Consider the following 18551-nt stretch of genomic DNA (forward strand, 5'->3'; position numbering starts at 1 on the left):
ATTTGCATAGAATAAAACATACTAATTTTAAATGTAAAGTTTGACATGTTTTGACAAATTTATATACCCATGTAACCACCACCACAATCAAATTAGAGAACTTTTCTATCATGCAAAGTTCTCTTATATCCCTTTCCAGTCAATTAATTCTACCACCTGCACCCTTGGCTTTGCTTTCTGTCAGTACACATTAGATTTGTGACAAAATAATCAAAGTATATTCCATAAACTTATTTTTACTTATAGAAATAATTTTTAAGGATAATTTGTATGGTAATAGCATTCCTTAAATTGAAACCTCAAATTACTATGTCAATAATTGATTATAAACCATCTCCATGAAACTCACCTTATAAAAAAAAAACTGTACAAGAGTAGCTATTCTAATATAATAAAAATGACCATGAACAAAAAGCAATTTGGAGAGGAATTTAAATCTAGCTATTGCATAGTCACTGTTTCTTGCAGCTTGTCTTCCTTCTTTACCCATGATTCCTGTAACAAACAAAAGGCAAGTTCACTGATAATTGGTAGGTATAATTTTCATTATATACCTGCAAATATGTTAATCATTTATAGCAGTTGAACCTGGACTTAGGGTCACTATATTCTAGCATGCAGCAGATAGATTCCCAAAAGGTTGTTCTACTGAAATCAAATATGTAATTAATACAAAGCTATTTATACAATATATACGAGGCATGTAACACCAATTTTCAAAGAATTAGAACATAATATCAAATACAATTAATATAAAAATAAATTGAAAGTTCAAGATCTAATAAGAACATCCATTTTTACACTAATAAGTACAAAGTACTAGTTAATATATTTCTAATGGAGAGAATGCTGTGAAAGTTTTACTTTCACTAGTTCTAACATAGAAAATATCCAAATTAGTAATCTGAACCTAGAAAAAATGAGCATGATTGACTGTTTTAAAACTTTCATGCATAAATCAAACAAAATGTGCTTTTTAAAAGAAAAGTGTACAATATCATCTGAAATCAGTACATAATTTTATGATACATATGGAGTACAGTACTTTTTTTTGTTATTATAATCCTTTAGATTTCAAAAGGGTTATTGCCAAGTTTGTTGTTTCGGTCTAGAAGCAGCTTTGAAAAATTGTTTATCAAAATTAAAATTTTTTATTTTTGTCATAAAAGGATCAAAACGTTCCAAAATGTATAGGTGAAGACAATCACCTACATTCATAATACCTAGAGAAAAACCACTACTTTGTGTCTATATCCTTTTAGAATTTTTCCTTCTGCATATTTTCTGTGTGTTTAATATATATATATATATATATATATATATATATATATATATATATATATATATAAAAACAAATGTATACAAACAGGATTACTCTGTTTCCCTGAAAATAAGACCTAGCTGGATAATTGGCTCTACTACATCTTTTGGAGCAAAAATTAATATAAGACCTGATATTATATTGTATTATATTATATTATGTTATGTTATATTATATTATATGATATCTTATTATATCATATCATATTATGTAAGATCTGGTCTTATACTATAGTAAAATAAGACCAGGTTTTATATTAATTTTTGCTCCAAAAGATGCATTAGAGCTGACTGTCCAGCTAGGTCTTATTTTCAGGGAAACATGGTATTTGTTTGCAATCTGCTTTTGTCACTCAATATATATGGACAATGTTTATAACATATACATTTGTCAACACATTCATTTATTTTCTTAAAAGAAGTCCTGGATGCATGATTGCCAGGTCAACAGGCATACATTTAAAATTTTGTTATACATAATAATGCAGCGTGTACCAATTTACACTCTCACTAACATTGTATAGAGCTTTGTTAATCTACACCTTTACCAATTCCAGGTTTTCTCAATCATTGTAATTTTTGTCAACCTGATAGGCAATTTATACTTGCATTCTTTTGATTACTAGTGAGACAATACTTTTTCATGCATTTAGTATTCATTTTAGATTTCTCTTTTTGTGACAACTGATGGCTCAAATCCTTCCACATATTTCTACTACAGTATTTTTCTTATTCTCCTTAATTTGTTAAGATCTCACATATTAGGAATATTAAGACTCTGTCATCTATTTTGCAAATGTTCTTTACTACTTTGTCCTTAAAATTGTTTTGGGGGAGTATTTACTTCTGCCACACATATTAATCTTTTTCTATTTTATAGGCCTTACTTTGATTTGTACTTAAAAAAACCCTTCCAAGCCTCAAATTATAGGATTATTCATTAAATTTCTCTTCTATTACTTTTTATGGTCTTTAAAAATTGTTTAAGCCCTTAATTCATTTGGAATTTGTTTTGCTATAAATAATGGAAAGGGATCCAACTTCAAATTTTTCCAAGTAACTGATCAGTTTTATCAAATAATTTGTTGCCCTACTTATTTGAAACATCTCCTTTGTTATATACTAAATTTCCATATGTTTGAGTCTATTCTATTCACTGGTCTGTCTGTTACCACAATAGAATCAAATTGTCATAAGTACTGGAGCTTTTTATGCTTTAATATATGGGATAGGAACATACCATCAAATTGTTATGGAGATTTATGGGAAACAACAATATACAAACTACAAAGAAAATTTAGTTTTCAAAATGAAGAGTTAATTATCCTAAAGAGGAAAGAGTTGATTTGAGACATACACTAGAAATATTAGATCCAGTCAATACTCATCACAGGACATTACAGAGACGATTCCAGAACAGGGACTAGCTTAACTCTTTTTCTAACTCTAAAAATTTATCCATTAATGAAAAACCCATACTGTCCTCTTTTGCTTCTGTATTTGTATAAGAAAATTATTGAGGAAGACAGGTCAGAATATGGTTTAAATAGGAAATGATTGGTAATTTAAATATAATAAAATATTAGTATTCTGAATCCAATAAAAATTCTAGGCAAAAATAGAAAATAAATTAGAATAAATGTTATTGAATTATAAAATTATTTGAAGTTTTCCATTAGTTCGGTGTAATTTCCTGTCTCTAAAACTGTCTTTAAAATGAACTGCAGAATCTTTAGATTGACAAATAAATAATAAGAACATTCTAAAATAAGAATTTAAAACCACGAGGGCAATGATGTAAATTACAAGTTTAGAGTTCAAAAGTGATAAAATAGTGTGAAACGTACTTTAAAAGGTGTAACATGGCATGCCAAAATAAAGTTACTTTATTATGAAAGAGAACTGGCAAAGATAAAATTCACTAATGGGTATTAATTTCTTTGAAAATTTGGAATTAAAATATTGGGCAAGTTATAATAGGCTTCTGATGGGGATATACTATGATATCATGTTGCATTTAGTTTTCATTCATGTATTTGATATTGCACTTTGTCTACAAAAGGAAAATTCAAAATCCCCAAATAATTATACCAACTTTAAAAGTTCAGGAAAAAAATCAATCACCTATGCCAACATGTGCTTCTTGTATCATGCTGACATCATTAGCACCATCGCCAACAGCCAATGTTATAGGTTTCTCAGGTGAGATTTTTATCAGTCTTATTACCTGAAAGACATACAACTAGTTATTTATGATTAAAATTTCAAATTTCTTTTATTTATATAAAGTCACTTGTCTAAAATGACTCTGTTATAGGAAGTAGAAAATAATTAATTTTATATTAGACAATAATATGCCCTGGGGTTCATGTTTTTGAGGGCTGTCTCCACTAAGATGTTAGGAATGTCTTTCAGAAACAACCTTGCAAAACTGTATTATCTTGGATTTTATAATGGGAAGCAAGAATCTTTAAGTATAGCTTAAGCTTGTAGAAAGCTTAATAATGATTGTGTAAAAAAATAATTACATTTAATTGAACTTTGTCAGGAAAAACTTTTTCTTTCAAAAAATTATTCTTTTCATTTGATATAGAAGATAATTATTTTCTCCTGTAATAAAATTTAAAAATGTTTAAAGGCAATCAAGATTAAATCCAATAACATCAAAAAAATGTTTCTTTGGAATTCTGAATGTACTTTTATAAAGAACCTAGGCATTAGCTCTGTTTGGCCTCCAGTTTTAGTCTCCATAGAGTGGGGATATGAATTATAGTAATATAGACATTGTAATACAATTCCATGAAGCCAAAAAAAACTGAATGTCTAATTTATTAGATCTATATGTGAAACAATCAGTGTTTAGATGTGCATTTCAAAGGATATTCGTGAAGAATACAGTCTCGGACCTCAAATTACAAATCAGGAGTTACAAAAATTATTTTTTAGGCTTTCACTTGAATCATAGCTGAAATTTAAATATTTTCTGTATAAAGCTTCTTCTCACAAGTTAATTGGCTTTTCAACTTCTTACTAAAGTTATATCACTTAGTCATTTTTAACAAAGAGAATTATCCCTTTATGAGAATGCAAGAATAAGCAGAGATCAACAGAACCACCTGCAGGTGCAGATGAACTGAAGCTACAGGCTCCCTCACTAGTTAAGTAACTAACTTACGAAACCTTAGTTACCACAGTTCAAATTTGTGTCTCAGGAAAGTGACAAACTGCTACACACCACAGACATTTTAGGTTATTATGAACAGTTGAAACTTGCATATTCACTCTGAAAATTCTGAAGGTTTAATATATACGTGGTTCAAATTCATGAGAAGTGACTGACTCCTAGTAAGATCATAGACTGCGTGCCACCAAATGAAACTAGATTAAGGCATTAACCTTAAAGAATATTTTTAGATCTATACATCTTTATGGAACTTTTTATAACATAAACGTACCTTGGCTTTCTGTAGTGGTGCCATACGACAGCACAATACAGCTGAACAACTTCTGCAAACATCCATAAATAGTTTTTCATGCTCCCTGAGTGCAAGAGATAGGCTGGTCCCATCCACGACCAGCCCGTGCTGAATCACATGATCCTCTGTAATTCTAAAAGAAAAAATAATTATATCCTCTGTCAGATACTTTGAAGTATCTCACTTAGTAAACAAAAGAGTCTCACAACCATTCATCCACAGACTTTACTATTACAAAACTGAGAGGTCAGGGAACAGAGTTGTATTACCTGAAAGTTAAGATTAAGCAGAACGGAGAGTGATTCATATGATGAGTAAAACAGATGATATTCAACTTTACAATTGATACATACATACACACACACACACACACACACACACACACCCACCCACACACACACATAACACAGTTAAACAGATTTTCTGTAATGTGAATTGTAACACATAATCTGAGTATATTCTCCCAAACTGTGAGTATGAAAAGTCTTCTAAAAATAAAAATATTATTAGTTACATTTAACAAATCCTAATTTTTAAAAATTAAATGAAATCAACAATATTCAGGAAAATTCATGAGCTAGATTCACCATCTGTGTAAGTAGCAAGGAAAGGAATGAAGGAATTCTAACTGTCTCTTGATATTAACCCCTACAATGGACTGTAATGCTAGATATTACTATGGTAGAACATGGTTCACACCTCCCTTGTGGGCATACGCTAGACGAGTATGTCTCATATGGTCCATATGGTCTGATAACTGGCAGCCAGGCAAACTATTTGTTGCCAGGAAGAGATAAGAAGCTTGCATTAGTATGTGTATCAACTATGTTACTGAGCACATTATTTTGTTCAACTGTTTCTCCCCATCCCCCGAGATTTTCTCGAAGAAAGCAGCAGTACCCACACATCCATTCTGGTGCGAGCTCCTCTATGTTGTGGAAAGCCAGTGCTGTGCTCCATGCACCACAAAAATACACTACAGCTCACCACTGGGTTTACAGGAGAGCACACAGCCACTGAGAAATACCCCTTCATATACACTCATAAAATTATCTTTGAACAGTAAAATGCAGACTGATTTCTCAGTTTGGTCATGTGAACTAGATTAGGGGTTGGCAAATGTTTTCTGTAAAGGGCCAAAGTAAGTATTTCCATTTTAGGTTATGTGCTCCAAGAGGCTAAATTGAGAGTATTATGTAGGTACTTACATTAAAAAAGAGGAAACAAATTTTGACATTCTTATTGACTAAATAAAAAATGTAATAATAATAGAGTATAATTTGATTAAACAATATGAGTCTACTAATGAGAAATCTTTTGGGGGGGTAAATAATATTTTGTTTAATTGGGGTTCAAACTCAATGTTCCCTATCATCAAAATCAACTGCAAATGTCCATCTGTTAATGCTGATCTATAATGAGATTTTACAGTTTAACACAATAGAACTATCTGTAATGAGATTTTATATTTCATCTTGGATATCTTTTCGAGCAGGTAGCATGTTAAAGTGTCATCAAATAATAAGTGCAATGCTTTGCATCTAATATAATAAGATAATCAACACTCCACTCTGCTTTAAAAGTGTGATATTAAAAGCCCATTTTTCTTGTTTGAACATGATCAGTAAATACTGATAATATTAGTAAAATATTATCATATGGCAATATCTGTGGCACTCAAAACACTATAGGGATATGACTGTGTCACTAATTTGCAGTATATCAAGCATAGTGAGAAATTATAAAAGTCCTTTATAAGGTGTCTGTTGTAACTACTCAACTGTGCTGCTGTAGTACAAAAAGACTTCACTGATGATATGAAAGTGAATGAATGTGGCTGTGTTCCAATAAAACTTTATAGACACCAAAATTTGAATTTCATATAATCTTTACAACACGAAATATTATTCTTTGGATTCTTTTTCATCCACCAAAAGATGTAAAAATTACTTTGAGTTCATGGGCTATAAAAAAACAGGCATTGGGTCATAGTTTGCTTACCCCTGAACTCTATGGTTCAGATAATTATATATTCTTACCTTCTGGCAAGCTGCCTCAATTGTTCAGCACATTCACTGTCTGATTTCTGGTTTATAAGTTCAAGGATATTCATGGTTCTGTGAAAATGTCCACATGATAAACTCACACTAACAGCTGTTTCATGTTTATCTCCGGTAAGTACCCATACTTTGATACCAGCCATTCTCAATGCTTCAATAGTTTCTCGTACTTTATCTTGTAGTCTGAAAATAAAAGAAACAAAATTAGAGAATACGTTTTGGACTGTATTTTAAGTATTAACCATGTAGTACAAGTAAGGTAAATTTTGGACTTCTTGACCTAGGAATGTTACAATAACATTCAGTTCAGTAATATAACTGAATTTCTTCCCCATTAGGCAAGAAACAGGAATAACCAAATTAGTGATCACCTAGTTAACATAAAATTTACAACCTCATATTTTAAGAATGTATCTTCAAAGTTCATTTGTATAGAACCAAATTACGTATATGGTCTTCATAAATTCCTATCTTATTAGAAAAGTCTTAAATTTCAAATTAGGAGATTTTTCTTTTTTTGATTAGGAAATCTCTCATATCAGTAGTTCAAAAATCAGACTGGACAAGAAAGGACTATGTAACTTCAGGTGAGTCTCAGAAATCTTATGAGGAAAACTGAAAAGTAAATGAAAACCTAGATTACAAAAGGAAAACACCCGTAGATCTAGGAGGCAGAGGAAAACATAACAGGATTAATTTGTAGAATTCAATTTAATCCATAGAATTCAATTTCATTCAAGAAACTGAAAACACATTGAGATTGATGCTGAGGAACAAAGACAAAGAATAAATGAATCTCAAGGAATTCACAGGCTAACAGAGAAGAAAGACTTTAAACAAATAATTATAATATACTTATGTAAGGACAACACAGAACTACCTACAAAACATGGAGACTTCATAAAAAATAGAATTTTTAATCCTGTTAGGGGTAAGAAAAGGTCTTATTGGAGTGGGGGTAATAGCCGAGCTATAGTTTATGAATAGATATTCACAAATGGATAATAGAAAACTGATCAAGCAGAAGGCATAGCTTTGCCAAGGAACAAAGCCACAAGGCAGAAGCAGTTTTAACTATAGTATTCAGAGGAGAACTACAGTTTGGTAGTGTTGAAGCATGAAGTGGAAGGAGGCAGTGGTGGGAAGTGAGGCTGGAGAATTAGCAGCTGCTTAAAGTCTTTGTATGTCACACACTGAGGAGTGTTATAAAAATTCAAATCTATTGGCAAATTTATACATAGCTAGATTCTTTCATCTATTTCAGATATCTGGCTAGAAGAAAAACTGTGTATAACTGCATAAAACTAACTGGGAAAAATTAAGGCTTTAACTCTCTATTTTGATTTTAAATATATTAGTATTATAGGATGTTAATAAATGGAATTTGTCTTAAAATAGAAACACTTGGTTATGAAAATTCTTATGAGAAAAAAATGACACTGCCTATTTATCTGATACTTACCTGTCTTCTACTGCTGTGGCTCCAAGTAATATCAGGTCTTTCTCTATAAACTGGAAGACATTTGCCAATTTCTCTTCTCTTTGCTGCAAGGCTGTCCTGGCTTCAAATAGGCGTCTATCTATTACCTCATACTCTTTAGATGTCAACTGTCTGTAAGCCATGCACAGAGTTCTTAGTCCTTTCTAAAACAGAAAAATTAAAGACAAAAATTGAACAAAAATAACTAATGGGAAATCAAGAAGTCACTGAAATAAACCGAGGACCTCTTTACTAAAAATCAATTACAAATAATTTAAAAGTACTACCAGCTAGTGACAGGAGATAATTGATGTGTCACAAAGTCCTAGGGACCTGAGTTATGAGACACATAGGCACTTATTATCATAGCTCTTTCAATTTCTGATGAGTCTTAAAAAGTTGCTCAAAATAATAAAGGTCTTTGAATTGTAGAATATTTAGTTAGAGCCTAGACAGAATCATAAAGATGATCTTAACTGTGGTTTTAAAACTGCTTTACCTGGAAAGCCAGAAAGTTCTTTAATGGTTACCTTCAGGTTTGTCAAGAGAGAGGCAGCCCCAGATTCTACCCTAAGAATTTGTATTTTAAGCAAAGGGGACCATAATTTCTTGGGGGTTCATGGTTTGACAAATTTGCAATTCAAATAAAGAAGTCTGTAAGGTGGCCATTATCAAACAAACAATACTTCCTGAATGTTTTAAAACTATATCATTGTATCTTCACTGGAAAATTGGAATTACACAAAACTTAGGAATATATATTTGATTATCTGATTCTACTGGGTTCAAATTTTTCTTAAAGGTATTAATATTTGAAAGTTGGTATCTAAATCTAAAACCTTATAAAAGTTCCTTTTCTTGCTATATATTTTCCTCAGTAAAACCCAAAATAAATGTTCTAATAACAGAACTTGGAAAAAGTAGATTTTAAAATACTATTATGACACTATTTAGCAGATTTCTAAATATTGGCATTCCTTGATTTACAAATGACCCTATAAATCACTGTTTCTCTTAAATAACAATTAAGGGACATTGAGTTATTACTATATGAAATTTATTCATTCATTCTACAACAAATATTTACTGAGTGCCAACTATGTGCCAGCACTGTTCTGAGTATTGATATAAATGACAGCAAGCAGGAACAATGTCTTTGCTCTCGTGGCTGTTACCGTGTGGTAGATGAACCAGATCATAAACACTGAGGGAACCAGAAATGGGAGAAAAGAAACCATAAGCAAAGGAGGATGGTGAGCAGAGATGAGTACGGAGTACACATTTACAGAAATGCAGAAATGAGTGATTCTGATAAGGTCCTAAGACTGAGAGACAGCTGCTTAATAATGGTTCACATGAATTGTAGCTTTATGCTTCTGTAAGATTCTCCTGCATTCTTTTATTAATAGAGACATAATTCATATACCATGAAATTCAATAGTTTAAAGGAACATTTTCATCACACCCAAAGGAATCCCATACCCATTAGAAGACACTTCCCTTTCCCTCCTTCTTCCAGACTCTGGCAACCACTATGAATTTGCTCATTTTGGATAATGCATATAAATGGATATGTAGCCTTTTGTGACTGGCTTCTTTCACTCAGCATAATCTTTTCAAGGTTCATCCATGTTGCAGCATATATTACTTCATTTCTTTTAGTGGCCAAATAACAGTCCATTATATGGACACTGACACATTGTTTAATCCACTCACTGATGGACATTTGGGTGTTTCCATTTTTCAGCTATTAGGACTAATACTAGGAACATTTGCGTACAAGTTTTTACGTAGACATATGTTTTTAATTCTCTCGGGTGTATTGCTGGGTCATATAGTAACTGTATTACTCTATATTCTATGAGGAACTACCAAACTGTTTTCTAAAGTGGCTGTCTCATTTATATTCCCACCAGCGATGCATGAGGATTCCAGTTTCTCTACATCCTTGGGATTCCCCTGTATTCTTTTAGTAACCCCCCTTTGCAATATAGTAATTTGAGTAGTCCTTGCAGCCAGAAGTGCCCTGACTATAATAGGTTCAAAAAACAAGATTTGTATTTTAGCAAATTTTAACCAAAGAATGTGGAGAGAACACATAATGTAACAGAACTGCAGAATTTCCGTAATTTTTGATAAATTATTAATGCAAAGATAAAACCCCAAATCTTTCAAATATACATGTCTTTTTAGTTTTTACATCACAGAAATTTGCACTCACCAAAGCAAATTCATCTACATGAATTCTGGTTTTTTCTATTTCTCCACCTATACATTTAGGGAGAATTGATGATTCAGCTCCTTTAGCAAATAAAATCTTCTCACCTAAAAAGAAAAATGAGTTATCAAGCTCTTCATATTAGATAAATAAGAATTCATGAAAGTTTAGGTTGGTTACCTGAAGGTGCCTGAACAATTACACTCATTCTTCTACGGTCTGAATCAAATTCCAGAATATGAAGCAGTTTGTACCTAAGGGGAAAAAAATAAGAAAGATAAAATTTTACTTTTTTGAATAATATTGAGTAAATATTTAGAAAGAATCCCTAAAAAAGATAAAAATGGTTAATTTAGAAGAAGTAGTTAACCTCAACTACATTTTCAAGATGACTGGTTCTGAGTCATTACTAAAAACCCAAAATATAAATAGAAGGAACAGACATTTATTGAATACCTACCAAACACCATACACTTTACGTATCTTATGTCATTTAATACCCATGAGAACCAAACAAGGTAGGTCTCTTTTTCTGTTTTGTTTTTTTACAAATAAGGACTATTAAACTCATAAAGATTAAGTAATTTGCCTAAAGTCAAAAAAGCTTATGAATCACACAGCAAGGACTGGAATCTGCCCAACTCCATGTTTTTCTTACTAAAAAAGATGATTCATTCTTACTCCCTTTTTCTGCCCAAACACACCTGAGAAATACAACATATTCACATTAGTAACAGAGGTTCATTACAGAAGTGAAACTGAATCTGGGAGAGGGTATATGTGTGTAGGTGTGGTGAACAAATGCCTCTTTAGGGAACTAAAAGAATTTGTGTGGATGTGTCAGGTGTAGCCTGAAGTCTTCCGGATAAATTTATACAATGATGTACATATGCAATGCTTTGCCATCTCAAAAAACACACTAACTGGAATGATGGTTTATATATGGACGGAATGAGCTAGACAGGCTCCCAACATGAAAGTGGCCAAAGAATGGGCTCTTTTCAGTTTGGAAAGGCATAGTTTGAAAATGCACAGCTGGAGGTGAGATATGATTGGAATTGATAAAACCATGAAACATATGAATACATATAGGAATAAACTAATTTATCAAAAAGTAGAAATAAGACAGCTGTTCCTTAATGTTTAAAAGATATAAGAAATAACAGAAAGTTGTTCTTTATTTAGTGAGTAGAAACTTATGAAACTCATTACACCAGGAGTGTGTAAAAATAAACAGATAAGCAAATTCAAGAACCATTAAGCTAAAATACAGCTGAAAGCTTCAGATTAGAATATTGTTATTACTGTGATGAGATACAACGTAATACAGACATAATTCTAGAGCAAAGGTCAATAAACTTTGTCTGTAAAGGGCTAGACAGGGACTATTTTAGGCTTTGTAGGCCATCTACGGTCTCTGTTGCATAGTCTTTTGTAAACAACCCCTTAAAAATATAATGTAATTTGTGGGCTGTACAAAAAAAAGGCCAGATATGGGCTGTGGGCCATAGTTTACCTATTTTTATTCTAAGCTAAATGCTTAATATATAAATAATTACAATATAGAAAAAAATTACCGTTCCAGTTTTCCAAGTGTTTTAACTTCCATAGTTTCTTCGGTATTGCCAATAAACACAATGCCGATTCTAGGGAGTAAGAGGAGAAAGAAATATAAGAATATGATATTTCATATTCACAATGTCATTGTAACTTAGCTTCCATAAAAACACTTAAAACATAAGTTTGAGATTATTTTAAAATATTTCCTTTGAACATAGCATCATTTTTAAGAACTTGAAGGATATGAGTAAGTCCAAAATACATATAAAAGTATTCTCACAAATTATATTATTCGTATTTCATAGTAACCACTTGTAAAGAGGATCACTTCAAAATATGACTCTACTGCAACCTGAACAAAATTAATGAGACATTTCAAATTTTCATTAACAATTTAAAATATACTTCTACATTTATGTGTTTATGAAGTTTGTCTGACAATTTAAAATAATTTTCTAGTATTTTCACATCTTTATTTTAAAAGGTGTTTTCCTGATGATTTGGAAATCAGACTAAACTACCTTGCAGCAGCTTCTACTAGAGCCTTTTCATCTGGTGAAGATGCATAGTACTCCAACTGGGATGGTGCAAGGCTGGATTGCCAGGGCCCATCACCAATGCCGTCAGTCTGAACATTACTAATCTGTACCGTGTGACAGAGGCTGACTGCTTTAAAGAAGAGATCGTGTTCTTTAATCTGTAGAAACATAATTAATATTCACACCATAAACATCACTACCAAGTAACATTTAGGAAACCAGAAACAGAATTCTAAAATGTGCCAACAAATACAGTTACTAATTTGGTAACCTTTAAGATTTAGAACAAGAATGCTACAATCTTGAATTGCCTAAGTAACAGCTGGTTGCTTCTGACTCCAAAGAGTAAAATGTCACATTTGCTTATGACCCTTCAATTTTCAGGAGGCATAATCAAATTGCAAGTAAAGATGAAAACTCTTTTGTGGAAGAAGTGATGTCTCAAAAATTATTAAATAAATTGAAACGCTATTTCTCAGCAAAATCTTCTTTACTTCAAGGCAGTAAAGGCTTTCCTTAACTTACTTAGTTCCATTTAATTACATAGAGAACTAAGGCAAACACATATTAAGTGACAAATTAAACTGGGTTATGACTACAAATTCTCAGTATTAAATCAAAGGATATGCACTTCAAATATATATTCCTTGTCCCAGAAACACAAAGAGAATTATTTCAAAGGAAACTCCTATTTATTAATTTAAAAATTGCTTACTAGTTCAGTTTCATTTTCAGGACTGGTTCTAAAAGAAGAACTGGATGTAAGATGGGATAAGCTGTTAAGATGGGATAAACTACTAAGATAAGTTAAGTTTCCTTGTGAAGAATCTGGTGTTGGTCCTTCGGATACAAGTCTACCATTGATTTCTTGGTATTTTATGCCATTAATTGAACATTCTCGAAACTGCATTTCATTTTCCGTCAGTGTACCAGTTTTATCTGTAAACACGTACTCCACCTAGAGATAGAAAACAAAAGAAAACAAACCTTTGGGTACACGGTCCTATGTTAAACAAAAAAATCTGAGCCTCTGTCTCTTAAAGTCAAGTTTACCTATTAAAATTGATATACTGATGCTGATTCTTATAATCCAAGCACAATTAAATAATTAAAGATGTCGTGGAAACAAAACAGGGTGACAGAAAATATTTTAAATCTATATACATTTTGAAGTTTGTGGCATCTTTAGGTTCATATTCATCTGTAGAGCTGACTGACAATGTAGTATTCGTACTACTTTTCTATCTGCTGGATAAAGTGTTTTTAAGTAGTAGGACTCCAGAATGACCTCTGACCAAGGGTGGAAAGGATGCTTAATTAACCTCGAATGTGAAGGGTTTCTGGTCCAGGAGAAAATGATGCAGAACTGGAACAGGAACACAAAAGACAGCGACAAAGAAGTCAGAGGCAGAAAGTTGTCTAAAATAGACAGAGGAAACTAAAGTCAAGGGCAGGAAACAAACTCAGTGAAAAGGGAAAAATGTTTAAAAGAAAATATTTTAAAAAGTAGATAAGACAAACAATTTCATTAGTCTTTGAGACTAATTCTAAAAAATTAACCCTAAAAGAAGCTAGGTCCAGAGAGAGAAGGATGAAATAGTTAACATTTTTTTTTTTGAAATAGTTAAGTCTTGGAACAAATAGGATTATGATGAGAATTTGATTATAGCAATGATGATTTGAGCAAGAAGTCATTTAAAAAGGGAGGAGCTATCACAAGGAAAAAGACAAACAAACAAACTATAGACCAATATACCTTATGAAAATAGACACAAACCAAATCCAGAAACATATAAAAAGGACTATACATCATGAACATGTGGGATTTATCCCTGGAATGAAAGATTGGTTCAACATACAAAATTCAATCAATGAAACCCACCATAATAGTAACATAATATTTTGTCCTTTATTCTATTAATAAAATGATCATCTCAATAGATGCAGAAAAAGCATTTGAGTATCTCCACTTACATTAAAGTTAGAGTCTATACAAATTATGGTCAGTTCTGCTCTTGCACCATCTTAAAAGCATAAATTTATTTTTTACAATGACACTGATATATAAGGCAACAATTTGAGCATAACATGAAATTTGCAATTAGTTATGCACAATTTCATCTGTGAGAAACACTAGGTGAATGCAGAAAACTGCTGCACCCACATGCAGGAGGAATATGCACATATTCGTTTGAATTGTATAAACCTCACATAGGTACCAGCTACCTCTGGACATCATGTGTGTTATGAGCCACACCGATCCACATCTGGTGTTACAACTTTCCTTCTATTCTCAAATAACCTTCCTTCCAATACTTCACAATAACACACAAGTCGAAATACCTCTGCTAGCCACTTCCACAAGTAAACTTCAGGTCTTTTTCAAGATAAAGTGCCATATTTATTACAGTATTTATGTATTTCTTAACAATTTACCAAACAAATTTCTTAACAAGTAAGTATCGTTTGTTTAGATACTTTTTATTTTAAATATGTTACAAAATTTCTGTTGTACCCCCTAAATCCCATTTTTCCAAAAGCCCTGTGGTTTTTACTAAGAAATTTTGCATAGCGCAGTGAGTTTTAGGAATGTATAAGTCACATTAGAGCAGAACTGACTATACTGAAAGAGGAACTAGGAGGAAACAGAAAATGCAGAGAGCAGACTTTAAATAAATTGTCATTAATATCCTCAGAAAGGTAAAATAATAGATTATATTCCATTATTTTATAGGAATATGATGCAATTAAAAGAAGATGATTCAGACATACTGGAGTATTAGAAATTAAAAATATATAACACAAATAAATCAAAAGGTGGGTAGAAAGATAAAGTTGATGAATTCTCCCAGAAAGCTGATTATAAAAACAAACAAGTAAATGAAAATTGAAAGTAAGAATTAGAGAAACGAGATAAATGATCTGACACTCAAACAGTAAATTAAAAAAAAAAACCCCAAAACATGAAAAGACATGTTATCAAAGAAATACAAGAAATATTCCCAGAATTGAGGGACATGTGTTTCCAGATTGAAACGGCTTAGAGTTCATTGCCCAATGAAGAAAAGCAAAAAAATAAATAAAAAAAAATAAATAAAGAGAGACTCACCAAGGTACATCATAAGATTTTAGAATTATAGCACAAAGAAAAGATCCTAAACACTTTTAGAGATAAAACAAATCACACACAAAGAACTAGGAATCAGAATGGCACTAGATTTCTCAACAGCAAAACTGGAAGCTAGACAAAAAGTGGAGAAATGTTTTTGAAATTCTGAGGAAAAATAATTTCCAACCTGGGATGTATTACCCAGCTAAATTATTAATCAAGTGTAGAAACGGAATAAAGGTATTTTCAGACATGCAAACTCTCAAAATATTTTCCCCTCTTACATTCTTCTTCAGGAAGTTATTAAATGTATTCCCCCCAAATGAGAGAATAAGCCACAGGTGGGAAGACACGAGATCCAGGAGATAGAAGATCCCAAACAAGAGAGAGGCAAAGAAGTTCCAGGGTGATGGTAAAGGGAAGTCCAGGGTGAGAGCTGAGCAGCAAGCCCAGAAAGAATCCAAACTGAAGCAGAAAGATAAAAGGATCCAAAAAAGCTGCCACCAAAGACAGGGGACCAGGGTGGGAGGGGAGAAGGAGAGAGAGAGGGAGAGAGGGAGAGAGAAAGGTTTCATATATTTGTCAGAGAATTGTTTGTGGTACATGGAAATTAAGCAAATGATAAAACAGCAATTAGCTCTAGGGAAAAAATATATAAAAGAAAGAAAACGTAATTAGAGCATTGCAGGGCGTACATAAAGAACTAGAAATTAGTGAGCAATACTAAAACAGCCAAAATAATGTCAATAAACATATGTTTATTAAATCCCAAATTGTGATATAATAATATTGGGGAGCTATGGGGAGGCAAAGTGGGTATGTGTCTGGGTATTTAAATAACGCCTCAAATTTAAAAATCAAGAAAGAATGATATATAGAAATATAGTGCTAAATAATGGAAGAAACGGCTTAAGATTTTAAAATAGAAAACAAAATTACATGTGGAACAAAGTAGGGCTGTTTTTTGGTATAAACTCTAATATTTTATTAGTCTTTGTACATGTATTGTTTTGATAAAAAAATAACAAGTTAGAAAAACAAAATAAAAGGATCATTTATTTACCTGTCCAAGCTCTTCATTCAGGTCAGAAGTATTGACTTGAGCTTTCTGATCTGTTTCTTCATGATAGAGATCAAGATCCCAGCCAATAAAAAATGATCCAAGAAATTTCTGCATTTCAACTGTCACATATAATGAAATTGGAATGATGAAATTGTAGAGTACCAAAAAGGCAAGGAAGTCTGAAATAAATCTCAGAATCTAGAGGGGAAAAAATGATCATTTGATAAGAGAAAATACAAAAATTTCTTCAGTATCACTGAAGAAAACTGTCAGAAAGTTTCATGTGTAAATAGACCATTAACTACATTCTGAATCAGAACAGTCTCATGAACTGAAATTCATTTATTGATTTCTCTTTTTAACACATTTCCTTTGGTAGTTTTATTGCTCATTAGACTCTTGAACAAAGTAAAAAAAAAAAAAAAGGTTAAATTCAAATTACTTAATTTGTTACTTTTCAGAAGCTACCAAAGAGCCTGTTGTGACTAAAACTGCTTTTGGCAAAATTATAATTATAACCTCTGGAATATACTTACCATTCTACTCCTGCCCTTTAAAATCACAGATAACTAAAACTTGACTGTAATTTTTAAAAAAAAAATTATAAAATTGGTAGGCTAGAACTACTAGAATTTACAACTCTTAAATACAGATTACACAGGAATAGCCTACTTTAATGGCATAGCAGTACCACATTTTAACATACATTCTGGTAAAAGACCTAATAATGAATGATACTGAAAATATATTACTGTGATTATCTGCTTTGTGGTCTCTTGAGATCCAAATTTGTCTTCCAATATTTATATTTTAATCTAAGGTGAAATCTGGACAATTATTTACCAAAATTGCAGGTTAAATGTTCTTGGTCGTTCATATTTAATCAGTTTAAAACTTTATATGATATAATTTGTGTTATTACTATACCGTCAATAGAAGACAATAGTAAGACTCCTTGAATTATTCTGACAGAACTGAAATAAAATCAATTTACTCTATTTCACTTGTAACATACAGTAAATGGAATAAAAAACTGAATTTGAACTATTCAAGTGGAATGCCAATATAGACAATTTAAAGTTTTGTGATCTCTTGCAACTATTCAAGTCATGCCAAAGAAAATACAATTGCTTATGCCCTAAAATGCACAAAGCATACCAGTACAAACATGTTGGCTACTCTTTATTTGCAGTGTCCTTTTGTCACCCTTCACTAGTAATGATGTTAGGAGATCACAGTGGTCACTCCTATTAGAAGTGACTACCAAAGCAGTAATTGTGCTAAAGAATAAAGTTTCCTTTGCAGCAGAGTCAAGAACACCATAAAATACCTTACTACTATTTCTTTGATGTTCTGTTTTTTGGTTATACCAAGGTTCATCCCATTTTTCTTCAGCTTGCCATGTGTATTTCAAGATAGTACTGATGATGGCTTCAGAAATAAGTATTATTAGATAAATTATCAAAAATGTATTCATTGACCTGAAATGAGAAAAAAAATATAAAACATATCAAAATGTGTTACTACATGCAGCTTGGAAATACTGGTATTAAGTAAGATGTAAAAATATTTAGGATATGATGGTAGCTACTTAAAGGACACAGTCTTTGTTTTTAAGAAATGACCATTCAATAAATAGAATCTATTTACTAGCAATAAAATAACCACTACATAAGATTACGAGCCTATTTCCTAGATATATTACTGTTCAAAATGCCAATAGGTA

The 18551-nt window shown here is 31.7% G+C and overlaps 1 protein-coding gene across 4 annotated transcripts in view; it reads right to left on the minus strand.

The window, feature by feature from the left end:
- The window catches only part of ATP11B (ATPase phospholipid transporting 11B (putative)), a 101025-nt gene that overhangs the window by 36384 nt on the left and 46090 nt on the right, over window positions 1-18551 (minus strand). For all 4 annotated transcript variants that reach the window (XM_033126677.1, XM_033126696.1, XM_033126670.1 and 1 more), the window contains 12 exons: window positions 18156-18306; window positions 16826-17023; window positions 13369-13611; window positions 12636-12811; window positions 12132-12200; window positions 10735-10808; window positions 10558-10661; window positions 8319-8500; window positions 6836-7039; window positions 4776-4929; window positions 3445-3547; window positions 350-495 (listed from right to left, as the gene is read on the minus strand). In XM_033126677.1, coding sequence (XP_032982568.1) covers window positions 350-495; window positions 3445-3547; window positions 4776-4929; window positions 6836-7039; window positions 8319-8500; window positions 10558-10661; window positions 10735-10808; window positions 12132-12200; window positions 12636-12811; window positions 13369-13611; window positions 16826-17023; window positions 18156-18306 — 1804 coding nt within the window. The remainder of the gene's footprint in view (window positions 1-349; window positions 496-3444; window positions 3548-4775; window positions 4930-6835; window positions 7040-8318; window positions 8501-10557; window positions 10662-10734; window positions 10809-12131; window positions 12201-12635; window positions 12812-13368; window positions 13612-16825; window positions 17024-18155; window positions 18307-18551) is intronic.

The sequence above is a fragment of the Rhinolophus ferrumequinum genome, chromosome 2, assembly GCF_004115265.2.
Source record: "Rhinolophus ferrumequinum isolate MPI-CBG mRhiFer1 chromosome 2, mRhiFer1_v1.p, whole genome shotgun sequence".
Lineage (NCBI taxonomy): Eukaryota > Metazoa > Chordata > Mammalia > Chiroptera > Rhinolophidae > Rhinolophus > Rhinolophus ferrumequinum.